This window comes from Anarhichas minor, unplaced genomic scaffold, assembly GCF_050575085.1.
Source record: "Anarhichas minor isolate MPS153535 unplaced genomic scaffold, ASM5057508v1 ptg000012l, whole genome shotgun sequence".
Classification (NCBI taxonomy): domain Eukaryota; kingdom Metazoa; phylum Chordata; class Actinopteri; order Perciformes; family Anarhichadidae; genus Anarhichas; species Anarhichas minor.
In genome coordinates, this window is record NW_027466458.1 from 5,235,890 (window position 1) to 5,263,600 (window position 27,711).

The 27,711-nt window shown below is 42.8% G+C and overlaps 1 protein-coding gene across 8 annotated transcripts; it reads left to right on the plus strand.

Moving 5' to 3' along the window:
• Positions 1 to 1,054: 1,054 nt before the first annotated feature.
• On the plus strand, positions 1,055 to 27,493 carry pnpla6 (patatin-like phospholipase domain containing 6). Of its 8 annotated transcripts, XM_076090373.1 has the most exons (38): positions 1,062 to 1,129; positions 3,792 to 3,880; positions 5,046 to 5,137; positions 6,309 to 6,362; positions 6,625 to 6,712; positions 6,828 to 6,910; positions 7,016 to 7,107; positions 7,228 to 7,368; positions 7,661 to 7,820; positions 8,084 to 8,164; positions 8,560 to 8,688; positions 8,859 to 8,939; positions 9,169 to 9,304; positions 9,419 to 9,493; positions 10,721 to 10,821; positions 11,310 to 11,489; positions 12,253 to 12,330; positions 12,592 to 12,797; positions 13,001 to 13,132; positions 13,255 to 13,378; positions 13,814 to 13,927; positions 14,004 to 14,079; positions 14,198 to 14,347; positions 14,558 to 14,621; positions 14,847 to 15,015; positions 15,152 to 15,334; positions 15,552 to 15,670; positions 15,953 to 16,109; positions 16,333 to 16,449; positions 16,595 to 16,664; positions 19,369 to 19,485; positions 21,302 to 21,418; positions 23,240 to 23,388; positions 23,505 to 23,657; positions 23,757 to 23,873; positions 23,987 to 24,074; positions 24,357 to 24,496; positions 25,716 to 27,493. In XM_076090373.1, exons 3-38 carry the CDS (start codon positions 5,087 to 5,089, stop codon positions 25,788 to 25,790), a joined length of 4,167 nt encoding a protein of 1,388 aa, XP_075946488.1. In that variant the 5' UTR covers positions 1,062 to 1,129; positions 3,792 to 3,880; positions 5,046 to 5,086; the 3' UTR covers positions 25,791 to 27,493. The 8 variants fall into 8 exon arrangements, 6 of the variants coding, with proteins under 6 accessions (XP_075946493.1, XP_075946488.1, XP_075946492.1 ...); XR_012953502.1 differs by lacking the exon at positions 25,716 to 27,493 and having other exon boundaries at positions 1,055 to 1,129; positions 23,971 to 24,074; positions 24,357 to 24,494; XM_076090377.1 differs by lacking the exon at positions 21,302 to 21,418.
• Positions 27,494 to 27,711: the final 218 nt, after the last annotated feature.

Here is a 27,711-nt window from a genome sequence, read left to right on the forward strand (position 1 = left end):
AACTAATAAAGACACACGGTAATCATCACTGTAGAGGTGTTTTCTCTCTGTAGTCTGTTACGTCTTTAACAAACTGTTCCGTTTAGAAGTGCAGGATCGATTTCTACCGACAGAATGCTTTTGACTTATTTATGACTTATTTGCGTCTGTACATTTTGAAATTGTGACTGTTGCGTCATTAATTCACCCAGAATATGATTATGGTTTCTCTTGAATACCGACATTAATTTATTAGGCTCCATGTTTCAGGTTAAACTTAAATTATAAAACTCATCAAACCCGACACTCAGGAATGATCAGCCTCACGTGACTGAATGAAATGATGATAAATTATGTAAAAAGCTCTCTGACTTTAATTGTATCCATAGTAAAAGTTATTGAGGGAAATATCAGATCATGAAAACACAAATATTTCTAATAAGTTAGTTATTTGTGGTCCTTTTGTTGTTCAGACTTACAATGAACATATATTTAAACCAGATCAGCAAACTAATCAAATATAAAGCTTGAGTTTAATCTGTGATCCGTCTTCACTGTTTACATGTTGAAAAATATTTTATCAGTCCGATCGGCTGCAGCGTCCAATCACATAACAGATGAACAATGAGGGGGCGTGCCGGCCGTTAAAACACTTCCTGGAAGGCTGTTCTCGTGGGTCCTCGCTCATGACTCGATTATTTAGCTTCTCCAAGCTAAATAAGAGCTTTGGGACGGCCGTCAATATGGTGGTGCAGAACAACTTCCGGTTCAAGCGAGGATCGAGTAGCGAGGAAATGACAAATAAGAGATTTGGGATGCACCCCATGTCGAAGTCCGGTTGAAACCCTCGAAATTGAATCTGCCGTTGCAGGTTGATGTCATGTCAATCATCCTGAAACTATCCAATCATGGATCGACTGGTTGTGTCCCTCAACCATCATTGGACGCCCACTATTTATTTACATATATGTAGGTGGGATAGAGCCATTCATTCCAGTTCTGCATTTTGATTGGTCTATTTTTCAGCGTCTCAGCTGCTGATTGGCCAAAAATGCTGGTGTAAATATAATAGGAGGGGCTTCGTCATAGACGATTTCCGTCGTATGTTATTTGACAGTCAGAGACGATTGACGGGAGAACATCAGCTCAGGTGAATGTCTTCTTTAATATCTTATCTATTATTCAATGACACGGTTTCACTTTGATAGGTTTCAGCTCACGGTTCGGTGATTTACTGAGACTTCTCATTCAGCGTTGGTCAGTAACGAGTAACGGTGGAAAGACGGGCCATCCGTCCAAGTGTGTCAAACACGGTGGAGCTACGTCTGAGGTCAAAAAGGCAACAACAACAATGCAGCAAAATAAATTTTAGTTTCAACATAAATGACGTGTTTGAGTTGTTTTAATTCCACATGACCACAGTTTACTGCCATTTGTAGCATCGGATGCTAGCTAACGTTATCCAGTGACGTTAGCCTCAGGGATTACGTTATGGTCGGATGACGTTTTCACCTAACGTTAGTGGTAATCACTCATTTACTCTCGTGTGAATACAAACAATAATGCATTACTATGTCTGACGTCGTTCAGTCACAGTCTCATAAAGACTTGACGTGCCTGTTAGCTAGCTTAGCTAACGGTGCAGCACTGCGTCAAAACAATCACTACTTGTGTGCATCAGCTACATTTCGTACGAGCTCGAGGTTTATTGAAAGGACACTCTACTTTTTGGTATTTTGTGAAGTGGTTACCCGCCTTCTCGACATGTTTACAACTCCATTGAACAATTTACGACAGGTCAGTAAAGCAACACCTCTGTGGGCGCAAATTATGCAAAACTATTTTGGCTGGAGGGAAATATGAGCTGATGTCAACCTCTGAGTTCACCTTGGTCAGTACTTTGCAGCCGCTTGTATTTGAGCTGATGTTTGTTTACTTACAACTTCAAGACATGTCTCTATAGAGTTAAAGTGTGAAGTGAAATAATCAGCTTGGCTTGACTTCCAGGGTCAAAGGTGATACCAGCATGTGTGTAAAGCAGCTGGTGTAAGTGTTGACAGCAGCACATTCAACCAAAGACATGGTTTTATGAGGTTTGTCTTCTCCCACTGTGAAATCATCAGGGAAGAGTTGGAGCAAGTTTTTTTTCTTTTACCATGTGTCTGACATTTTCCAGCCATACATCTTCTAAATGCGTGTTCAAACACAGCACCCTACAGGCCAGTTATTGTGAGTCTCATGGCCTAGAGAGGGTGTATTGTGTTCGGTGAAAACAGACGAGGATGTGTTATTAGTCGGCCCAGGTCTGCCCCTGGACGGTGGAGTCAACAGTAGCTTCATTGTTTATAGAGAACAATGGGAATAGGCTTGGGAGGCACTGCTAGGAGGCTAGAAGTTGGCTACTGTCTCATCTGAGGACAGCAGGCCGGTGCGCTCTTTACAGAGTTATTACCACACACGATGGCGCGTAGAGTCAAAGAAACGGGATCTGAAGCAAAGTGCAAAGTGCAATGTGTAGCAACAAGTTTTGGTAGTTGGAGCGTTCTTATCCGGAGTGACACAAGTTTTGTTGAGGCTGCTGCACAAGAGACAAGAGTAAGAAATGTTTCACGGCACTTTGGTGACGGCAGTGACGTCCAAAAATCCACAAGCTAAGCTGTATTAATTTTGAACTGGCAATTTTCAGAATGGAAAACTATTTGCAGAGTTTACCTGACGAAGAACAATAAATGAAAAGTCCAACTGCAGCCAAAATCTGCTGACATTTGGTTGGTGGTGATTTCCCCGCTCTGAAAGATGAGCGACATTTAGTGGGTCAGGTGAAGGTGTCATACACACATTTCCATACATTTATTATTAATTTGTGTATTGAGTATTATGAGATCATTATATTTAAATTTCCATTCACACTTTCTGTTTAAAATAAAAACCCTCTTATTGCATATATTAAAATATAAATATTGGAGGATTGAGTCGCACAATGTCATTATAATATACGCGTCCTTTACATGTGAGAGTTTATGGCCTTTAGACACTGGATCCTCAAGCTTCCACTGATTGAATTTCATCTAAGCAGCAGTTCAGCCACCCTCTTCCAGCCACTCATGTTGTAGATTTAAGCAGGAAACGCATCAGATGAAAGATGCAGCTGATGTCAGTCTGTGATGTTACTCCATATGTAGGTTGGTTAATAGTTGGGACATTGATGCTATCATTGGCAGATGTGTTCTTCCACTTTTAGCAGTTAATATAAGCACAAGACATGGTCATTGTTATTAAAAACAAATGTCAGATTAGACCCGAAGCATTTAGTCAATTAATCGCTTACTCGATTGACAGAATTGATTAAAAGTTTCAGTCTTTTCTTCAAGCAGAAATAGTATTAAAAAAAAAATGACGAAGAAACAATAAAGCAACAAACATTTTACTTCACTTAGTTTTGTTTTAGCAGTATTCAACTAGAACCTCGTATCACAATTGTTTTTTTAAATCTTGATCGACTAATATTAACATGCATTCAAACCTCCTTCAGATAAATACTTGGTACACAAAACAAGAGGCCTGTTTGTAGTCTATTCTATGGATATGTTAATGTTTTTCTCTAATGGTCTTGAAGTTCTGGCCATTAGCCATGAGACACTTGCCTGTTTATAGGGTTCTCCATGCTAGTTCTTGTAGCCTACTTTGTATGCCCTCAGCAAACATGGAGTGTGTTTTTAGCCATCTTGTTTTCCCTCCAGCCTCACTTTCAGAGTACAGACATCGTTGGACCCCGGCGAGCTAAGCTAGCGTAGCTGCTTATTTGTCCACAGATGGTGAATGAAGCTTGTTGTCCCAGCTATAGCACACAGGCCTGTGTCAGCTGAATCAGTCCGTTCTGGCAGATGTGGGCAGGGAACTGGTATGTAGCCGACCTGGATGAACTTTGGGAACCATTGCATCAGTATTGCTTCAATTATTGCTTCAATTATTGCAGTAGCTCAGTGATCCGAGCATTTTGGTGTTACTGGGCTACTCCCCGCAAGTGTGCTCGGTTATATGACTGTAATAAGGTGCAAGCTGGGTCGGTAAAATGTTACAGTATGTAAAAGTATCTGTTCCTATGTCGGGGCATTGTTTAGCTGAGCGGTTGGAGGAAACACAGTAATAATTGTATGTGCAGTGTGTAAAACAAAAGCAGAAAAAACTGCATTTCATTAACACAACAGTAGCTTGTTTCTTAAAGGTACAGGCATCTCAGCTTATTTCAAAAACAACATTTTCTCGCAAAGCCATTAAGCTGTATAAAAGTGAAAACCTCTCCATCACGACTGCAATCACTCACACATAAAAGTATTCCAATTGACATGCTGAAAAAAATTAAAAGAAGAAGAAATTATAGAGAAGAACTATGGCCACGAACTTTGCATTTTTTGTTATGCTGCCTTAAATGTTGTCACTGAATCAGCAATAGACGTGGTACCAATTAATTGGGACAGTAAGAAGATCATCCTCTGAGGAAGTGGATGGATGGATAAAAGAGGGGAAGGGGTTACCATCTGGATAGTTTTATCTAGATACCCTGCTGTGTGTGTGTGTGTGACAGAGGCAAAGCCTGTCCCAGTAGGATGCAATTATTTGATCCCTCTCTGATTCTAGTACTCAGTTGAACTGATTTTAAGGAGAGATTAAGGAGAGATTAAGTTTGTTTTAAGTGAACAAACTGTGCTGCTGAGGTCATTTTTGTAGTTCGCAGTAAATGAGAAAGGCCTTAAATAGCCAGACGTTGAGCAGCAGCCTTAAAGAAACTCTGCTGAGTCCTGAGGAGTGAATGGATGTTTGTGGGTGCCGAGTTCGTACAAGTACGGCGGCATCTGTCCACGGATGCAGCTGAAAAGTCAGGAAAAATAATTGGATTTCTCTACGTGTTTGTGCAAGTGTGAACGTAGGCATGTTTTCTCCTTTTTGCTCGACCGTTTTGGCAGCAGACAATCAACCATTCTCGTGTGCTTTTCCCTACTGTGATATGTCAAAATGTCCCCCGTGAAACCTGCCTGTTTAGTATGCTTGTCTGTCTTTGTTTCCAGTGGCCGTTGATGAACCATCCCTATGAAGAAACAGGGTTACAATGGGACAGAGTACCTCGGAACAAGAGGTCCAGAGAGACGTCACCAATGAGGTCGGTTTGCTCACTGGCTTTATTTGCTGTAAATTTGCTCCCACGTGTTCACTTTACACACTTTTATTTCCAAACTCTGATGCGCCTACTCAGGCATATTTCTATGTGCACATCCGGCCTATGCACTCACCCATCTATAATATAGCTTAGGCCTTTTACTGCCAAAGAACCATTAGCTCCTCACACACTAATCAATAAGCACTGACAGCAGACATGTAGTCTCATTTGCTGAAAACAGCCAGAGTACAAAAAACATGTCACTGTTGCTCTTGCAATGCTGTATCTGATTGCAAGGTAGCCACGCACACACACACACACACATGCACACCGTAAAACAAACAAGCTTATCTTGGCCACAGGATCTCCACTCCTTGCACGGACAGTCTTGTTTTGTTGTGTGAAGAAGCGCTTAGTTCGGTGTTGAACTTAAAAAATAAAAGTCAGATCAAGCCAAAAGGAAAAACTACTCCGCTTACTACCATTATTCTTCCTCTGCTTAGCCGCTTGTTTTCGATAGGCAATGCACATGATTAGAAATCTTCTCTTATCTTCTTGGTTTCTTTCATGCTTAGTTGCTTATCGCGCCCCTCTGCCTCGCCCAAAGTCCAGCTCCATCAGTTGTCATTATGTCATGTTGTCAGCCATGTCGTCAGCCTTACATTGTCCGCAGGACCTGCGTGCTCCCTGCAGTTACAGGTTTGTTTAGATACCTTCATGGAAAAACGCCACCCACCTGGGCTGCATTTTGCCATCCAGCCTCGGTTTGCCCTTTCCAGCGTGCCAGTTTTGTAGCCTGTGAACCCAACAGCTTCACATCGGGAATCCTCCGTCAGTACATAGGGAGCAGAGGGAGGAAGCTGTGAGTGGTGCTTATTGTTTTTAACACTTGGAAAGGTGCACGCATTAAAAAAAGGTCAGATAAGATGTTCATATTCTCCTCCTTTCATTTCCCGTGCACTCATATTCAGTCAGACATTCCTGCCTCCAGGGCAAATCCCTTATTCACACATTCCATTACACTTCAATGGAAGTGAAACCTTCAGGCCCACACTGTGTGTCGGGCTCAATATGCTGCAGGTGGTTGCAGCCGTTGGGTATGCTACTAAGCAACTAGCACTCTGCCTGTGGAAGTTTGGATTAGTAATTTCTTTCTTTTTTCCTCTTACATTAGGAGGGTTTTGATAACATCAAGACACTTGTGGAGGAGGAACTACAGACGAGCATGGTGAGTGCGGGAAATTGTACCAGTGCCATGCCAGTCATGTTTCACCATGGAAAGAGAGAGCCAGAGAATAAAATGTAGCTCAATAGTGTTTGAGGAGCATGCAAATGAAATAACGAAGTGATACTTTTTAACACTTTAAAACAGAAATAACGTACGCGTAAATATAATTTTCGTTTACATTGCGATTTCCATTTTTTCATTCTGCAGACTTTAACCGTGTACACGCATCAACCCTTCTCCTCTTTTCTTCTCTTCTCCTCAGATGGTGGGGATGGTGATTGGTGCGGGCATCGCCATAGTCCTCATTGCCATCCTCATCTTCTTCATCTTGCGGCGGATCCAGCTTCGAAGTCAGTAATTGCTGAGAACCGTATGTCGCCCCAGCACTGAGGGCAAGCAATGATGAAAAAACCAATACGAACTTGTATGTATTTCTATGGTAATTTGTCATTTCTTATATTTTAGACATAGAAGCTCAGGAGGCACCCAAATACCGCTTTCGCAAGAGGGACAAAGTCATGTTCTACGGGCGAAAGATCATGCGCAAAGTGAGTCTGTGGCAGAAAGTGATAACTGGCTTCAACGGCCAGCTAGTCTTTTAGTCTACTACTATCACAGGAATACCTTTTTTAAACCAATATGTTTTTCAACAGGTCTCGCAGTCTACCTCCTCCCTGGTGGGTACATCCACTTCCTCTCGGCAGCGCCTCAAGAAGAAGCAGAAGATGCTTAACATTGCCAAAAAGTACATCAGAAAGCTCACTCTCACCAACAATACAGCTTCTACTACTACTGTCATGGCCAGTTCTCTCGTTAGTGGTTCGCACACTTACCCGTCTATTCCCACTGCCTTTCTGCTGTGAAGGATCCTGCGCTTTAAGAAGGAGGTGCCCATCCTGCAGGCCAAGGAGCCCCCTCCCTCAGTGCTGGAGGCTGACCTCACCGAGTTTGATGTGGCCAACTCCCACCTGCCCTCTGAGGTGCTCTACATGCTCAAAAATGTCCGGTAGGTTTTGTCATATCTGTGTTGTTGTGTACCGCAGTCTTCTAAAGTTGATTTACATGATTGATAAGCGACTCCGATGAGACATGAGCTGGATGCCTTTTGACATGTTTGGCTCTGTTGTGCAGCGGTTACCGAGCAAACTGTGCTCATAAAGCTCAGTTAATAGCATTCCATGCAACTTAACACGGATTTTAAATATCCAAACTTTACAGATTAGTGATCACACCTGTACACACCTGTTTGTTTGTGTGTGTTTGTACAAACCTAACCTCTGTGTTGTCCTTCACTGCAGTGTGTTGGGTCACTTTGAGAAGCCCCTCTTCCTGGAGCTGTGTAAACACATGGTGTTTGAAAAGTTCCAACAAGGGGAGTACGTCTTCAGGCCGGGCCAGCCTGACAGCAGCATCTACGTGGTTCAGGATGGAAAACTCGAATTGTGCCTTACTGGAGCGGTACGCAAGTGTGTGTGTGTGTGTGTGTGTGTGTGTGTGTGTGTGTGTGTGTGTGTGTGTGTGTGTGTGTGTGTGTGTGTGTGTGTGTGTGTGTGTGTGTGTGTGTGTGTGTGTGTGTGTGTGTGTGTGTGTGTGTGTGTGCGCGCATGATTACATGTGGATTTCCTGCATGTCATAGTTGTTTCTGTGTTTGGGGGGGGGGATTACATTTTCTGATGTGCAAAAACTTAATACACATGGAATGTCTTCTTCCTGTCTTCCAGGATGGCAAAGACAGTGTGGTGAAGGAGGTTTACCCCGGAGACAGTGTCCACAGCCTCCTCAGCATCCTGGATGTCATCACAGTATGTCACAGCTGTTCACACACGGGCTTCTTCATAACACGCGTACACATTATTCACACATTTCCTGAATGACCTGCAGTCCTGGCCATCAGTGTGTTGGACACCACCCACTTCCTCCCTCCTTGCATCATTCACATTAACCAGCTGACTCATCCAACCTTCTCCACTGGCACACATGTGACTCATACATTGATCTGTAGTTGTAATTCAGTGAAAATCAATGTCCATCTGAAATAAAGCATAAGTTAAAATGATAACATTAAGATTTTAGTTTTTTAAATGGACTAAAGGTCACATGACTACAAGAACCGACAAGAAGAAGCAACCTCTCACATCAGAGCTCCTTTGCATGTGAAAACATTTTCTGAAGTATTCGTTGGGATATTTGTGTCCAGGGCCACCAGAAGCCTTACAGAACTGTGTCGGCGCGGGCTGCAGAGGTTTCCAATGTTCTCCGTTTACCTGTAGAGGCCTTCCTCGCTATATTTGAGAAGTACCCTGAGAGCCTGGTGCGGGTAGTACAGGTGAGTTGTGTGTCTAATTCTCTTTATTCTCTTTTGTGTTTCTCTCCCGCCCTCCTCTTCCGTTTCCCTCTACTGTTGCTCAGAAATGTATGCACTCATAAAACTGGAGTGGTTTTGGTGGTCAGTTTGCATGTATGGGAAACGACTCACTTCCTGTCTCCTCTGTTCAGATTATCATGGTTCGTCTCCAAAGAGTAACGGTCCTAGCCCTGCACAACTATCTGGGGCTCACCAATGAGCTCTTTAGCCATGTGAGTTTGACACACACACACACACACACACACACCACATACAGTACACCAGACAGCCATGCAAACATCTGATGGCGATGTGGTTTGGCATTTATCAGGAATTCTGCATCATTAGCTCGGTACGCATGCTGTTTCTATTATGATTTGAGTCGCTAATGTTGTGTCTGTTTCCATTCTCCCCCATCACACACACATGCATCATATCATGTTATTCCCGCTTGTCCTATAGGAAATGCAACCCTCGCGTCTGCCACCTCCGTCTCCTCACCCAACTCGCACCAGTCCCATCCGGCATGGTAAGCGCTTTGGCAGCCTGACCGTAACCGAGGAGCAGCGGGAAGCTGCCATTAAGGGTGAAGCTGCAGGTGGGGAGAAAAAAACCCGATATAAATATATCTTGACTCTTCATTTTCCTCTAGTGTTACTTCTGTGTTTGGTTTCTTACTAAAAGCTTCATTTGTGGTTTCCTGTATGTACAGGAGGGGACCAAGGGAAGGATGGCGCAACAGTGCCAACTCTTAGCAGGACCATCTCAATGCCTGTGGACATTGCTGGTGAGGGACGTCTCTCCTGTTCAGAGAGATGTTTTCATATTTTCCTTTAGTTTAACCAATAAACACGATATGTTTTAACTGTATATAATAAGGGTTGGTTGAGTTAGACGACCACCGCACCATGAAAGGGTTCAGCACAAGTGTCCTTAAATCAGCCCACTCCTGGCTCTTCTGATGTCATACTTATCTACAATACACCTTGTCTGTGGACATGTTCAAACCAGTTCTTAAGCATTTTATTCAAGCTATGAACCCCTGTAGTTGGCTTCTTTTTTATAAACACTGTGTAACCTCGCTGTAGCTGCTTGAAAAGACGTGTTCTCCTTTCTCCTTTTAAATGAAACACAGTTAGAAAGTGATCTTCAATCGATCAATCAAACTTTATTTGTATAGCCTCTCTTATACAGGTTAGAGTTCACAGATGACTGACAAGCTCAAAATAAGACAAAAAAAGTCTGGACCTTGAAAACAACAGAAAAGACAGAAGCAATTTTACAATTTGAGACCAATGCACGCAAGACAATACAATTATAACAATGTAATAAAAGATCATTTAAAGCTATAATAATAGTAAATAGTAAAACAGGGTGAAATATAAACTAGATAAATTCTATAGAATTAAATTATACAACTTGAATACAATTTGTTTTTGTTTTTTTTGAAGTGATAAATAAAAAATATAATATTTTTTTCAAAATAGATATAACAATAAAATAAGTGAAAACAATAATGTGTAAAAAAATAAAACAAAGTCTAAAAATGTCTGGCTGAATAGGTAGGTTTATCTTAACCATCTGCAGCGAGGGGCTCGTGAACACAGAGACATTGTTGGCATGATGTTGAAACATGATAGCCAGCAGATGAATCATACTGAAGGCAAACTGCAATCTCATCGCCCACTTTGTCTCACTAATGCCTCTATGACAATAAAGGTTGAAAGGTCCATTGTGCTAAAATTGGCTAATGTGGCTAGAGATTGATATTTCATTTGTTTTGAGGGGGGAGGGGAGAGAGAAGGGTATGAGATCCCCAAGGCCGAAATCAAACCTGGGACGTTTTGGCTATACGGCATGTGTTGCAACTACTTAGCTACCAAGGCGCTCCAAGACAGATGTTTTTAATTTACAATCGTTTTATGCTCCTCCTCAGAGTGTAGTAAATGGAAACCTGTGTGTAAGAAAAGTAGAATGTTGATTAAAGACTGGATATCTATTTTTGTCTGTGCAGGAATGCAGAAAAGTCTGAGATCGGACTTTGACATGGCATACGAAAGAGGGCGGATATCTGTCTCTGCCGAGGACGGCAACACCCCTCCTGCGTTTACTCGGGTCAGTACACGGCAGACTCTTGAGACACAAATGAGATAAGGTTGACTCAATTGATCTCCTGACATAAAATTGGGTAATCGCACCAGAAGCTCCAGTGGTCTTTCTGAACAAAGACTAAAAGTCTGCTACAGAGCATGAATAACAACAAAGTAGTCCGGTACATTTTTTAATGTCCGGAAATGAGTCTTTTAAAATGTTTTCTTTTTTTAAAGATAAGCATGTTGTTGTTGTTTTTTTACAAGAAATGCTCTCTGCTGTGTGGTATTAGAATAATTGTATTGTTCCATAACATTATATAAGTTTTGAACATGTAAACATGAATAAATCAGTCAGTCAAAAACAGGATATTATCCGACATAGTCTTAGTTAATCACCTCACTACGATATTTCATAGATAACTCGTTGTTGTTTTTAGTGGCAGATTTTCTATGTTGAAACCGTTTAGATTGAGACTCATCAAACATATTCTTGTACTTGTATGATTCCAGTCTGTGTCCCAGGACCAGCGGGAGAGGAAGGTGACAGTAGATGAGGTCCCCTCAGGGATCTATCTGTACCCAGAGGAAGAGCCGGGAGTGGACAACATTTTTACACCTGTAGCCAGTCGAGCCAATGCTGCTTTGTTTGAGGAAGCGCAGAAAGAGATCCTTAAACTCATGAAGATTGAGGTTTGTTTCCATAACATCACATTACTTTTTTGAACATTTTTCAGCTGAAGCCGTCAAACTACTGCAAGTAAAGGTGGATCTAAAGATGCAGTCAGTGCAATGCTCTCACAATCATCATATACAGTATACTCTAGGACCAAATTCTCAGGGATTAAGAAATAATACTAGGCTCATTGCACTATTCCTTTTTTTACATGAGTGAGCACATTGTCTCAAATCACCCAGGAGCATCTGCTGACAGATTATGATGTGGAAAGAGGGTCAGTCAGCAGGCCCACTCTAGAGGAACTGGGCCTGGTCTATGGATGAGTGGAGGGCGGGCTGCAGTGTGAAGCCACCGTGTGGAGACATGAGCTGTGTGTTTGGTTGTATATGAGAAAAGAATATGCACGTTAAGTACGCTTAAAAAAACACAAATAACACGATGACAAACCAGAGTTCAGCTGAACTAGATACCGGTAACTGTAACACAGTTAAATGCTCAACTTCTCTGTGCCAGTTTTCAGCATGAGTTGCAAACACACGTTTTGTGTAATCTGTGGTGAACCCTCTGTGTGCCTCTTGAGTTGAAGTTGCTACACCTAATATTTCAAAACATCATGTTGATGTAACTAGATCAAGCATTATAACTGAACTGAATGTTGCATCGCCGTCTGGGGCTTGATTTTCATCCACGAAGTAGAATGAAGACATTTCATCCACATTGTTGACTTTTGTTACTGCTTCACTGGATTTATTTTTTTGTCTTTCTTCTTAAATCCAGGACCCGTCCTTGTTAACTGGGAAAGTGACTCTGCACCACGCAAAAGCAGGAGCTGTCTTAGCCAGACAGGGAGACCAGGTACTGAAAACACAAAACATACTGGACCCGTTTTTTGTCAAAGATCTGTTTACCCTTAGCTGCACACTGCCGTACAAAGGCAGAGTGCAGCTACTACCAAAGCAGTGAAGTTGAGGGTAGTAGTAGTAGTAGCAGCAAGTATTTTAAGTAAATATATAAACTTAATAATAGCAACAAAAAAATGAACGTCAGATAATACAGCAAAGTCGTGTTTGTCCTCTCCTCTTACTGTTCTCTCTCTTTCTCATTTCACTCTTTTAGGACGTGAGTCTGCACTTTGTCCTGTCTGGTTGTCTGCATGTCTACCAGCGGATGATTGACAAGCAGGAAGCTGTCTGCTTGTTTGTGACCCACCCGGGGGAGATGGTGGGCCAGCTCGCTGTGCTCACTGGAGAGCCCCTCATCTTCACCGTCAAGGCCATCCGCGACTGTACTTACCTCAAGATCTCAAAGTCGGATTTCTACGAGTGAGTTCATCGCCTTGAATGTGGAGCAAACAAGAATGAAAAATATTTATGAAACTTTTTTTATTTACAGTCCACAGGGGCACTGAGGCCTACTTGGAACATGTCCATAATTATTTTCCATAATCTTCCAAAATTGCTGTAACCATTCAAATTTTGCAATATGAAGACTTGCTCATGCCTGTGCCGTATGCTGCCCCCTGCAGGATCATGAGGGAGCAGCCCAGTGTGGTGCTGAGTGCGGCTCACACGGTGGCCATCCGCATGTCCCCTTTCGTCAGGCAGATGGACTTCGCTATTGACTGGATGGCCGTGGAGGCTGGCAGAGCCCTCTACAGGTGAAACAAATATTTAGCTCCCTTGTGCAAACTGTACTTGGTCAATTCATTGTTTTAGCATCATTTATTTTGTCAGTGTATTCATGTACTGTTTATTCATCACTGTAATATCCCATCCACAGACAGGACGACCAGTCAGACTGCACATACATTGTTCTGAATGGACGTCTACGCTCAGTCATCCGCAAGGCAAATGGCAAGAAAGAACTAGTTGGGGAATACGGCAGAGGAGACCTCATTGGAGTGGTGAGAACAAGTCTTTTCCTCTCCGTCTGCCTGCATGTAAAAGAAACCTCCGCTATCAAAATGAAATATGAAGCTGGAAACAAAAACAAACGAGGGGCGCTATTATTATTTTGGTGCCTTGATGAGCTGCTATTGCGAGTGTTTTTGTTTTGAATTGCTTGTAATGCAGTATGTGTAGATTTAACCACATCAGGACAATTTTAATGAGATGTATTTTATATACTAGATTTACTTTACTGTCGTCATATTTCATTTTGTTAGATATAAACATGTTTAACAAAACATTTTGACTCTTGGACTTAACAATGCTCTTAAGTTTTAGGAATGTTTGGATCATAACATGTCGGAAACAATCCTACCCAGCCATCACTGGAATCTAATTCTGTAAATAGTATAACACTAATAATATTAGTGTAACCTTGCCTCGTACTTTAGGTGGAGGCCTTGACCAGACAGCCTAGAGCCACCACCGTCCACGCTGTGAGGGACACAGAGCTGGTCAAACTGCCCGAGGGAACGCTCAACAACATCAAAAGACGATATCCCCAGGTCAGTGTCTTCCTCTTGATCCGGTTGTGGGTTGTGTGTGCGGCTGAAACGGTACTGATGCTTGATGTCTGTTTAGGTGGTGACGAGGTTGATCCACCTGTTGGGCCAGAAGATTCTGGGGAACCTGCAGCAGGGTCGAGGGCCCTTCTCAGGTGACGAAGGGGAGAATATTATGTTCTCAAAGACGTGCTCCCTCCCTCCGTCTTTGAGTCCAGCCTGATCCAGTGGTACAGTATACTACCATTTAAACACTGTGGTCCTGTCTTCCAGGTTCAGCCCTGGGTCTGCCCAGTATGACAGCCAGTGCTGATGTCACCAACCCTGCCAGCAACCTCTCCACTGTGGCTGTCCTGCCTGTGTGTGATGAGGTGCCGATCAACGCATTCAACCTGGAGCTCAGCCATGCCCTCAGTGCTATTGGTAGGTCAACAGCCCTTTTCTTTTTTTTTTTTTTATCTGGGATTGCTAGATTTCTGTTCCGTTCCTTGTGATACTAGAAATATACATTGCTTACTAGTACAGATTGGAATACACATGGAAGTATTACATGCTTATGGTTAATGCTTTTATACATTTGATACATGTCATACAGCGATGCCTCAGTTGTCTGCCTGTCTCTGTAACTTGCAGGCCCCACTCTGCTATTGACCAGTGAAATCATCAAAGAGCGATTGGGCGCCTCTGCTTTGGACAAGTAAGTCGAACAACAACTCAGTTCTAAGTCTCATTAGGCATCATCACGAAAGCTTTCCAGCTGTTCTTAATTCTTTCTCACATTCTTTTTTTTCTCCATTTTAAGTGTGTCTGTATTAATCACTATCATTTCCACTCAATATATCTTCCAGTCTCTTTTCTGTTTTTTGGTGAATTAAAACCCTGTTCCATAACCTCATCCCTGCGTTTCTCCCGTATCCATCAGTGTCCACGAGTACCGTCTCTCTGGCTGGCTGGCCCAGCAGGAGGACATCAATCGGATTGTCCTGTACCAGACTGACAACAGCATGACCCCGTGGACTCAGCGCTGCATCCGCCAGGCTGACTGCATCCTCATTGTCTGCCTTGGTGACCAGGAACCTGCCCTGGGAGAGGTATGTGTGTGTCTAAGAAAGCAAAAGTAAAAGGGGGATAAAAATTCTGGTAACAAACCTTTCAAAGTACAAAGTATACTTATTCCCTTTGTCTCTTTTCTAACTCTTGCTACCATCTTCTTCTCTTCCCCTCCAGGTGGAGCAGATGCTGGAGAACACAGCAGTCCGGGCGCTGAAGCAGCTGGTCCTTCTGCACAAAGAGGATGGGCCGGGCCCCTCCAGGACGGTTGAGTGGCTCAACATGCGAAGCTGGTGCTCCGGTCATCTGCACCTCAAGTGTCCTCGCAGGGTCTTCTCCAGACGCAGCCCGAGTAAACTAGTACGAAGCATACTTCACTGTGATGGCTGTTTTTCATGAAATTCTACTACTTATATTCTGTATATTGGTATGCTGTGCTAGCTAAAAGGTAGACCCAGTGGTGAAGGAAATTGATTAGCCACTCCTTTTAAAAGTGTGGCACTTTAAAATGAAAAATGTTCATAGAAAGTTTTCTGCTTTTACTGTATTTTCATCCGTATTTTCTTTGTTTGTGCAGAGGGAGGTATATGAGAAGGTGTTTGAGAAAACGGCAGACAGGCACAGTGATTTCTCTCGGCTGGCCCGGGTCCTGACTGGAAACAGCATCGCCGTGGTGCTGGGAGGAGGAGGAGCCAGGTGAGCGGGGCTGAGCCACAGCTATCTGTACAGACATGTGGAGAGCAGTTTGTGTCTCACAAGTCTTGGTGTTGTCATGTTAACAACGCTATCTACCCCACTTGACATCAATATTATGTAATACACTTGTCTTATCACACAACAGTCGGATGATGAAAATGTACTCTTTTATACCAAAGGGACATCTCGGTCATTTGTTTACCACTTACCGCTCAGTTCAATGTGCAGTTTAGATCACATGAAGTCATTTAATGTACCTGACTTTTGTTTTCCCTCATGCAGAGGCTGCTCTCATGTAGGTGTGATTAAAGCTATGGAGGAAGCAGGGATTCCTATTGACATAGTAGGTGGGACCTCAATCGGCTCATTCATTGGAGCGCTGTACGCTGAGGAGAGGAGTGCCGTCAGAACCAAACAGAGAGCCAGGGAGTGGTCCAAGGTACAGCACACATCTAGATGCATTATTGACATTTTATCTCTTCGAATTAAAAAAGGTTTAATTTACCCAGCAGTTCAATTATACTTCAATTCAATGTCTTTCCATCTGTTTGAAGTGGAATGCCAAGTAACTGACGAGAAGGGAAAACCTTTTGGTTTCAAACAAGAACAAGTGATTAACAATAGACTTTTGTCTGATTTCTCTGTATTTTGTTGTGGAACAGGCAATGAACTCAGTGTTCAAAACAGTCCTGGACCTGACCTATCCCATCACCTCCATGTTCTCTGGTTCTGCCTTCAACACCAGCATCCATAAAGTGTTCCAGGACAAGCAAGCCGAGGTGAGGGACTGCGGTACAAAACATTTAAAGGAGGATTTCTGTACCGCTGCAGTAAAGTCTGCCGGAACATGACAGGGGTCTTGTTTTTTAAGTCACTCACTGGGAGAGTAGTAATCCGGTTTATGATACTCTCTGTGCCCAACAGGACCTGTGGCTGCCGTACTTCAACGTCACTACTGACATCACGGCCTCAGCCATGCGTGTTCACCAGGATGGTAAGTGACAGCTGAGCTGACTGCATGGGCCGCCACCCCTCTTTATCAAATCACTACTGTGATTGGCTTAATGTTGTTTTTTGAAAGCTTTAGATGAGCTCACATAAATGCAAACACAGATAAAAAAGACATATAGAATGAAGAGCATGCGTAAATGCTTAAGTCAACATTTAACACAGCTTAATCAATAATACTACTCTGAGAACTAATGTGTTTAATTGTCATAATTTAATGTTTCAACAAGGATTAATGCTCGCAGCAGTCAGTCAGAAGTAAAATGGCACAGTTAATAAATCTATTACCTAAGTGAATATATTGGAAGTGACTTTAGGTACTTTAGGCATTTTTAAAAATCTTTTATACAACTATAAGTATTGTATTAGTTGGCACAACTTAGGGAAATACACAATGTAACTGACCTATGCATCATCTAGAGTGACAGACCCGCATGCTCTTAGATGTAGGGTTTAAGGTGGCTATACTCCAAACTAAATTAAAGATGGTGTGTTCTCTGCTGTTGAATATGCAACTTTCAGCAAACTTCAAAGCAGTTATACGACTCTGTGTGTTTGAGTAATAGTGTCCACACCTGCTGGAGGACCTCGCAAGTCTCACTGGAAGTAGACCGTTTTAAGTTCCTCACAACAAAACATGTTAAAACATGGAATGTAATGACTTTTATCCGAAAACACAATACTCGGAGAACATTTAGAAAATACCTTCAGCCATTTACATCATGTTGTGGAAGAATTGCAACCAAGAGTATGTTTGGGGTTGGTGAAATAACCCAAATAAGTTAGTGGCCAGCCTCCATAAATTGCAGCCACCAAAGCCAGATGCATTGCTTCATTTTAGTCGAAACTCCACTATTTTGCCTCCATAAACATGCCGGTTACAAACTCATTTGGAGTATGCCACGACCAAGGACAGGGATTTCACTAGATGCGTACAAAAGAAGGTATTATGTAGATGTTTCTGTGTGTCTGTATTTACTGAAATAATGAGGCACGTGTTCTGTTTGACTTGCGTAAGAAATGCACCATCACTAACATTAAGCTAAAGTAGATCTATTCTGACCAACCCTGCAAATCCAGTGTGCAAATATTTAATGCCATGCAGCATAATCAAATGCAAAACCAAAATGATCGCATTGTGCACCAAATAAAGCCATCGCTAGTTCCATTGTGAAGGCAGTGTTTTGAATTGTTCTAATTGAGGCTGATTACTGGATTTGAGGGGTTTGCTTCCTGGCATATGTATGAATTAACTACTGGAGCGAAGCCTCCGTCTCATCGTTAATGGCATCTGCCTCTTTTAATGCACTAGTTTCTTCCCTTTTCATTTCTTTATTTCCTTCCTTTGGTTCTTTCTTTTTTTTTTCTAATCTTTTACCATCTTTCTGACTTGTTTTAATATCTTTCTTTTTTTGTTTCTATTAAACGTCCCTTCTTAACTTCTTCCTTTTCATACACTAAATTGATAAAGCTGTAGACATAGTTTTTTTTTGTCCATCACATTTGTGTCTAAAACTCTCAGATTATGCCCCATGTGTGTATACACCACCTCCGTCAGGTCTTTCTGCATATAGAGAGACATCACAGGCGCTGCTCATCTGTAGGATACGCCATAGACAAAATAACTTGTGTAGTCGCTGACTTCCCGTCCCATGTCCGTGTCAACATGTAGGATCCAGAACACTCCGCCCTGCTTCCCCCTCATTGCTCCTTAACGACATCCCACGTTGCTTCTCTCACTCACCATTCTGTGCTTTCTGTAGTTTGTCTGGTGTGCTTTCGTCAAACAACGCCAGCGTGGTGCTATTCAAAATATGCCGCGTTGGCTCCAGTCGTTTTGATGGGTGTAAGGAACACGGTGTCATGAGTTTGCATTACTTTTATCCAATGAGGGAAAAAAACAACAAGACTGAGATCTTTCCTCTCAAACATTGTCCAGCTTCACTTGCAGTTTCCTCTTCAGTCTACATTTACGCAAATTTAGTTTAACGCCAAAAAGCACTTCTTGAAATGAAGGACTCTCTCTCTCGCTCTTTCTCTGTCTTTTTCCTCCTCCGTCCTTCTGCCTCTCTAGTGGTCTTTTTCTATCTTCCCCTCTCTCTCTGCCTGCCTTCCTCCCACCTTGCTTGTCCGACCAGTCATCTAACAACGCTAGTACTACTTTATTTAATATGATTAATGAACACATCAAACAAACCTCGCACCACCGTTTTCAGTTCATTTACATACATCTGGTGTCATTCATCCAACATATTTGTTGTCATTTATATCACAGATTCAACATACTTAGCCTACATTGTGCTGTTTGTAGTAAATGTTGTTGTGTTGATATTTTGGTATCTTGTCGTCATTCTGAACAAAAGTCTATCGTACTTCCTTAATCAGCCTTTGAATAGTTTTATATAATTGGCTGTAGAGTATGCTTTTATTTTGAATTGGCCTCGTGCTAGAATTTACTGCCTTAGGCATGAGTGAATAATTTTGTTGACATTGTATTCCCCTTCCTCTCTGTCTTGCTGCTGGCAGCTTCTTGCTCTCCTCTATGTTGCGGGCATTTCTTTCTCTCCATTTCTTCCTCTCTCTCTCTCTCTCTCTCCTCTCTGTCTTCCTTGCTCTCTTTTTCCATCTGTGACGATGAGTCCGGCCCATATTTGATGTGTTCCTCCTTCTCCATCTTCATTTCCCGACAGGTTGCGTCTGGCGATATGTTAGAGCCAGCGCCTCCTACACCCCCTATTTACCTCCCCTGTGTGACCCCAAGGATGGCCACTTGCTTGTGGATGGTTGCTATGTTAACAATGTCCCAGGTCAGATTTTAAACAACCGCTCACCAAAACCTCCCCCCCCCCCCCCCCCCCCATCCCCCATCCCCCATCCCTAAGTCGACAATCAACCACTCGGCTACCCCTCCTCCTCTTTCTTGTCCTCTCCCTCCCAAGTTCTCTCTCGTAACTAACCCCACCCTGACCAGGTGGACATTGGGAGCCCATGGTTTGGAAGGAAAGACTAAATCCACTATTTCCACTACTACCCAGTGCCTCGTCCTTCACTGGTACATATCATAAATTCAAATTGGCTTTTTGATTCTCACACACAGCAGACTTTTCTAAAGTTAGCTTGGCGCCACCTGTGAATATAACCGCTCACTTTTACTTTTCTTAGTAGATGTGAGGTTTTGCCCATGCATGTCTTGACATCTATGGGTCATGGAGAGATGCATGACAGACTGGCTTCTTCTGGACCACTGTGTTTTATTTGGTAAACTTTTACCGTCTCTTTTTTTTAACTATAAAGTTCTGGATGTGGCTTGTAAGAACCACTGTACTTGCTTATTTTGATGTATTTTTTTTACAAAAATACAGTTGCTAACTTGCAGGTAGCTCATCTTGGCCAATGTAAATCAAACTTAAGTGATTTGGGTGCAGCTGGATTCTCGGTGTGAGATCGGGTATAGAGAGAGAGAGCATACAGTAGTGCTTGTTGTGATGAAAGGAAAGCTCGTGGTGGTTAAGTTGACACTTACTGGAGACGGTGAATGGCTGCACCATATCAACATCGCATCTGTCTGTTGTTGTGGATCATTGTGTGTTTCCGGTGGGCCCACATGCGTCTGTCCTTTTGGACTGAACTTCAGCTTCTTCCTCATGAGGAGTTTCATTTCAATCACCTCTATCTACAGGAACATGTTCAGTCTCTCCTACACCTGTCCTCTCCCCTGGCTTTGCTTGCTTCTGTGTGCATGCCAGTGTAAAACACTGTAAGGCAATGAATATATTTCTCATGAATATATATTTATATATTCATGGCATGTATTACTTTTTTAGTTTTTCTACATATTGTTTGTATTATACGGGAATATGTGTTCTGGATCCTGCTTTTGCACATCGTAGCTACAAATGGGATAAAGCCCGTAACTTACAATAAATCAAGAGCAAAGAAATGAAAAGCTGTAGGTGATAATATGTTCCCAAAACTCCTATTTCAATAAAATGATTCTTCCTCAGCATTCACACATTCTCCATGTACAGATGTCCCCCCCCACCCCTCGCTTTTCTCTGTGGTGCTCCTTATCCTTCCAACCCATGCAGCACCCGTCCTGCTCCGGCCCCCTGCTGGCACTGAGCTGGACTGCAGGACTGGGCAGGCTGGGTGCTTCCCTGCCATGTTCACGGTGAGGGATCTCCAGACATTGTCACAACATCTGCCGCTTACTCTCCTCAGGTTATCATGATTGGTTTCAACTTAAATATACAGAATCAGTGGATTTTTGCTTTGGAAAGGAGGTGTTGCTGAGAAACGCTGTTGTTGTGACAGTGTTTGATGATCCAAACAGCCTTGGTGCTCTGTGATTGGTTGCCATTTACTTTTTTACCTTACGCACAAGTCACTCAGGGTCTCTGTGCAAGGTAACGAGGTTTGCAGTGGTGTACAGCAGAGTCTAAAGGTGGGCAGAACCACAGTCCTAGCCTTTGCAGGGATCGGCTACCTTTCTTTGTCCGACCTCCCTCTGATGTTGGGATTGCGTTCTGTGTCCGAACTAACCTGAAATGTATAGCAAACATTATTGAGATGTTATCCCCCTCCCCCCCTTCCTCCTCCTTCCTTCCCTCCCTGGTGTGTCAGGCTCTCTGTGGCGCTATGTACGGGCGAGCATGACCCTCTCTGGGTACCTGCCGCCTCTCTGCGACCCCAAAGATGGAAACTTGCTAATGGACGGTGGCTACATCAACAACCTGCCAGGCAAGTAGAGGTGGTACCCCCCCCCCCCCCCCCCCAACACACAGTCCTCAAGGTCCACCAAACTCCTGTCCCCCAGAGGAGGGTTTGGTGGAGTGAGGGACGGGGATGATTATTATGAGGGGTTATAATCAAGTTGTTAATAGGTCTGGTAAGTATATAGACGTGGTCCAGTGGTACTTTAGGAGTGTGCTGAGTTTTCCCTGTCTGTATATTGAGCCGGTTCCAACCATCAATTAAGAAAAAATCAATCAATCTGAATCAACCACATTTGAAAAATATAACAATAAAAACTGAGTGAGCATTATCAGTATTACTAGATGGGGAAAATGTTTAGAGTTCTATCGAAAGAGGATTCAAGTGTATTCAATGATAAGGTTACACTTAAATGAATACCTCATTGAATAGGGGAATGTGGTGTTAATCTGTCAAACAGCCTGGTGTCAGAAAATTGTAAGATTCAAAATGGAAAGCGGGACTACCACTTAAAACTATGAAGTGATTTTGGCACAAGACACCAGTCTGCTTTGAGGTGAAAGTCTGGTTCCCTTCATGTCGAAATGGGCACTTTTCTGTCGAGCTGGGCAATAATTCAATATTATCGTTTATTGACTTTCAGCAGAATCATACGGTGGTGATATGATCATATCATGTTATCATTCTGTTGTCCAAAAGAATGACTCCAATCAAACTGTAGTTTAAAACAAATAAAAAAAGTGAAGTTTTAGTTTTACACTTATGAGGAGCTCAGCCTCATGTAAAGCACAACTGTTCTGCTTTGAACTTCAGTTTGATTGTTTTCTTAGGGATTATACATGCATTTGATACATATTGTGACAAATGTATGTATACATTTGTCATATTGTAAAATTATTGAGATGGGAAAATATCCCTGTTAATATGATGATGATTTTCAACATTCCGCCCAGCTCTACATTCATTATACTGAAGCTGAGTTTTAGAATTTGCTGAAGAACAATGAGTGAAGTCTGGGGGGGGGGCTGTTTTTTGTCTGCGGATCATTAAATACATCCTCATTACGTGAAAGCATTTCAACAATGCATCAGACCAGATGTACGCTCTCCTGTAATGTTAACAGAAATGAGACATAATGAGGTTTGTAGCTTTCAATATGGTACGCAGATGAAACCCCCCCCCCCCCCCCCCGAGTCCGTCTCTGTGGTAATGATAAAGTATGTACTCTATGCTGATGAAACACAGCCACTTGTCACAAAGCTCTGGACTGAGCCGTTGCATTTCCCTACCTGGTGTGAGAATAATGTCTTATGTCTCGAGCGATGCTCAATCTCGAGGTTTGTGACGTGTGGTGCTTTCTGGGCCCAACGATTGATCCGACTAAAGGGTGCCTTATAAAATCAACGTGCTTATTTTCTCACTGATTGTTTCTCTGCCTTCTTTCTTGGCACTCTGGATCAGTGTGTTGGGCTTTGTGAGATGTTTTCTGCTTTCCTGTCTTTTAAAAAAAGTCTCAACACCACAACAGTGCTCACTGCCCTGAGGCTTCTTTTTGACACTAGCAAGTCAACGAGAAAGTTTCTGGCTCTGTGCTGGTTGGCCAGTAAAGTTTGCTCTGTTTTCTGTCACTAATTGGCCATAAATCCCGTAAGAGTGTATCTGACAACTTAAAAAAAAAACTGACATTTTTGTGGCGTTAATCTGTCTGAACATTGTGGCTCCTAAAAATGAAGGTTTAAAGTTATTGTCCGCTGTCTCACCATCTCTGCTGCTGGATTTTGTCGTGCCGCGTTCGTGCGTCTGTGTGTGAATGCCGGTGTGTGTGCGCGCGCGCTACACGTCAAACAGCGGACATCGCGAGGAACATGGGGGCCAGAACAGTCATCGCCATCGACGTGGGCAGCCAAGACGAGACCGACCTCTGTAATTATGGCGACAGCCTGTCGGGCTGGTGGCTGCTGTGGAAACGGATCAATCCCTGGGCCGAGAAAGTAAAGGTAGAGTACTGCTAACCGTGGCCGACTCAGCAGCTTAAATACAGAGCAGTACATTAAGATTAAGAAGTGTTGGTGTTTGTGGTGAATTCTGGTTCTTCCACCATCCTCTGCTGCAGGTGCCAGACATGGCAGAGATCCAGTCTCGGTTGGCCTACGTGTCTTGCGTGCGGCAGTTGGAGGTGGTGAAGAAGAGCGCCTACTGCGAGTACATCAGACCGCCCATCGACCGCTTCAAGACCATGGACTTCGGCAAGTTTGACGAGATCTACGTGAGTTACTTCATGAATATTGTTGTTTTTTATTTATTTGGGGATAACCTGTCCTTGCTTTATTAAAAGTACCTTGTATTTCTGTTTAAACTACTTCAGGACGTGGGCTACCAGCACGGCAAGCTGCTGTTTACTGGCTGGGCCCGAGGCGACATCATCGAGAACATGCTGAAGGACCACCGCTCGGCCGACTACAACGACAGCAAGAGAACTGACGTAAGAACAGCAGTCGCACCACACACGATATGTAATATGGTTGATGTATAGCTAAATACATGTTCACCGTCAACATTTTATGTCCGTATATATAATGGTTTCTGGTCTCGTAGTCCTGCACGTGTCCGGGAGCGGACTTCACTGACCTTGCAGAGATTGTATCCAGGATAGAGCCCGTCCAAAGCTACGTAGCTGCAGAAGGTAAACGATCACTTGCCAATTCATTATTCTTATCTAGAAACAATTCCTTTTATAGCGGCTAAAGTATATTAAAAGTCCTTGTTAGATCAGTCTCCTCCTACAGATGCACAGTTTCCCCCTCGGGATCCTGTCTGATTTAAGGGATCATAGCTTTCACCTGCTCTGTTTTAATGAAATACAGTGGGAGATGTCCCTGATATTTTATGGCTGCTGTCTAAACCAGGTGGCTCAGTCGCACAATAAATTCTCTCCGTAATATGGCCTCTAAATCTTTCCATTCAGCGGAGGAGTCGGACTGTCTGACGGAGTATGAGGAAGACGGGATGGACACGGTGAGAGAGGAGGAGGGGGAGGAAGAAGAGGAAGAGGACCTTGAGGACCACTCGCCTGGAGAGTGGGGCCAGAATGGAGTCTTTCAGACTGTAAGCACGCACGAAAACATGACGTGACCGATCCATATTAAATACATTTATTCTTCAATGCCATTGTAACATTTTAGGGATGCACCGATCCAGATGTTTAAAATAAGAATTTGGCCAATAGCTAATGCCAATGTTTCTTTGTTGTTGTTTTTTAAATTTAGTTTGTTGTTGGTTATCCCCCTTTTGTGCCAGAGGAAAAAAGAAACCATTATAAAAGAAGACAAACTGAACTGTCAGCATTTCGTGACACTTAGAATGCACGCAGATCCAATCATCCAAATTTATGAAGCAACCTTTGACATAACCTTTATTCACGGTTGGCTGTGGCTCAGGAGATAAGAGTTGGATGTCCTTTAATCACAAGGTTAGCAGTTCAATTACAAAGAGATAAGTATCTCTGCCTTGTTGCAGCCTGTTTTTCTTCTCATTCAAGATGTAAGACGCAAAGCTGAACAACCGCTCTCTGAAAACAAACATCAACACAAAGCACACGAGCCCACGGAGCCCATCGCCCTCTTATGTCACGCTGGTGTCTTGACTTCTCCGAATCAGCCGCTGGGAATGCTAGCTACTGACCTCAAATGACCAACACGACATTTAGCCTGTTGCGACACAATAGATGAATATCGGCAACTGCCGTTAGCAAATGTCTTTGTATTTGCCAAGACAAATATCGGCCATTCATTCAGTCACGGCTGGCTAAGCAGTCGTTGTTATTGCCACAGCCATTTCTGGCCTCTTGTTTCAATGAGTTCATCCAGGGAGGGTTATTTGGGGAAAAGACAGCGCTGGTATCGGGTCTGTAAGACATTGGTATTGGCATATATCCTGAGTTGAGGTATCGGAATTGGGAGAGAAGACGTCCGATTGGTGTAGCCCAACTTTTCCAAAATTCATGCACACTGGTATCTCATCCACAATTCCTCTTTTATTCTACATGGACACCTCATTTGTTGTCGAAACATTATCATGTCCATGTAGAATAAAAGAGGAATTGAAAAGGAGAGAAATGTGCAGGTGTTTATGACCAGTAGCAGGGCTACAGATCTAAAACTGCTCCCAATGGTTGTACTAGAGGAAAAGCAGCTATGATAATCAAAAGGTTTTATTCATCTATAAGTGCAGAGATGACATTTTGGCACTTGAGGGGTGACACAAGAGGAACCTTCAGATTTCCGCCGTACTAAACGGGTCAAAAACAACCCTCCTCTCTCTGCAGGATGAGGAGAAATCAGTGAGACAACGCAGGAAACTCGCCAGTGACTCCAACACCTCCGAAGTCTCTGACTGCTGACAGAGGGCCATGGAGGACTAGAGGGAGTCAAAACAAGACCGAGGGCCAAATTACGGGTCCATAAACCACCAAGGCTAGAGACTTGGACACCACACGCTCAGCTCCTGCGACTTCTGAAACTCTGAGATACCGTTTTTTGTTTTTCTGCAGGAAATCGTTCATGCATTAACTTATTGAACCTTCGCTACATCGAGTGGCTTCCTCCTTGCTCTTCACATTTTGACCCCACCATCAAAAATGAATATGTACGGCCTTGAAAAAGTCTTCCCCACCACCAAACCCATAACCAGAATCCCTGCCTGCCAACTCCCAAACCTGCCAAAACCAGGGACTCCCACAGTAACCAACACAACAAAACACGGACACTTAAAACTTCCAATTCAATCCCGTTCCTCAGTTTCAAATGGCCATAAAGACCCCGTCTGTGTCTGAGTCTTCACGTACATCTTCATTGCACTCCATTATTGACGATTTAACGTATTACAAGGTCCTTTCATTTCTTGTGGTCGCTTGTTCAGATGAGTTTGTATATTTTGCTGTGTGTTCGGATGACTGTTTGCTGTGATTTGTTGAAGTAATATAAGGACACGGAAAAGAAAAGCAAGATATGCATACAATAGAGCTGTAGTTAGAAAGAGTTGGGTACATTTAGCATTGGATGTCAAGGAGGGGAAGCTGAGGGTGTAGTATACGTTCATGTCGACATCAAAGTAGACTTCATGTGGAATGAACGGAGCAGGACGAGGATCAATTCAAATCAGTTGAAAGAATAATAGAGGAAGGACATAAAGGTGTGTGGATGGATGAAAAGAGATGGACCAGTGAGTTAAGTTTAATTTAATTTATTTAAAATCCACACAGAATAGAGTACAGGGAGCTTAATGCATTGTGGGTAGACTAAACTAAACGGAGGATGGAGAACATTTGTAATGAAAATTCGGGATGAATGAGATGATCTGTTTGAGTGGATGTGTCTGCGTGTTTGAGATGATGCCAGGTGAAGACGATGCCTTTTCAATCCGTGTTTGATCCACTCACGGTATACGGCGACTGTGGAGAAGAGAGCCCTCATTTGACTGACACTATTTTAGCAGAAGAGCGTGTGCTCGCCTCTGCTTGCACGAGGTCACACATGCGGTACTCAAGGTTCCTGCGTATCGTGGACAACAAGGTGTGTATGACGGTGTATCTGAGACTGAGCAGTGATGAAAACCTACGTGTAGCCATCAAATTATTGTTGGATAATACGCAGAAACCCTGAGGACTCCTTCACTTCAAATGTGCAGAAATTCACCTCATGTAACTATTAACACTTGATTAACATGGACCTCCCGTAGATTGTAACAAGAGTACATGATAATATACACAATGTTGATATTCATATATGTATATGAGGTGGAAATTTGTAAGTTGATGCTTTGCTGCAAAACAAGGGAACCTAAACGGAAAGGGTTTATTCTCTTAAAATTCATTCAGTTTTATTTATATATGTTAACTACTGGCTTTTTACGAATGATTTTTTTAATTTTGGGGTGTGGGAGGGGGGGTGTTTTTATTTTAATTAACTTGGCTTTAGCTGTTTTGCACTGAAATATTTGAAGTATTCCTTGCTCAGACAACCTCGAGATGTCAAGGGAATTCCAAGGATAAAAACAGATGATAATTTAATAGGCATATTGAAAAATAAAAAGAATATGCAGTAAGTCTTGTGGCATTTTTGTTTTTCTTATTTGTTATTTAATGTTCAGGTTATTTCTCAAAGCTGACGCAGCTTGAGACCTGCACACAATTCTTAAAACAGTGACTGGTAACTCTCATCCACGGAGTGTTTCAGTGTAGTGTCTGTATGCTTTTATTCCTTCAATTAAACAAACGGAAACCAACGGAGCTCATCGCACAGTGGTTATCACGAGAGGACTGG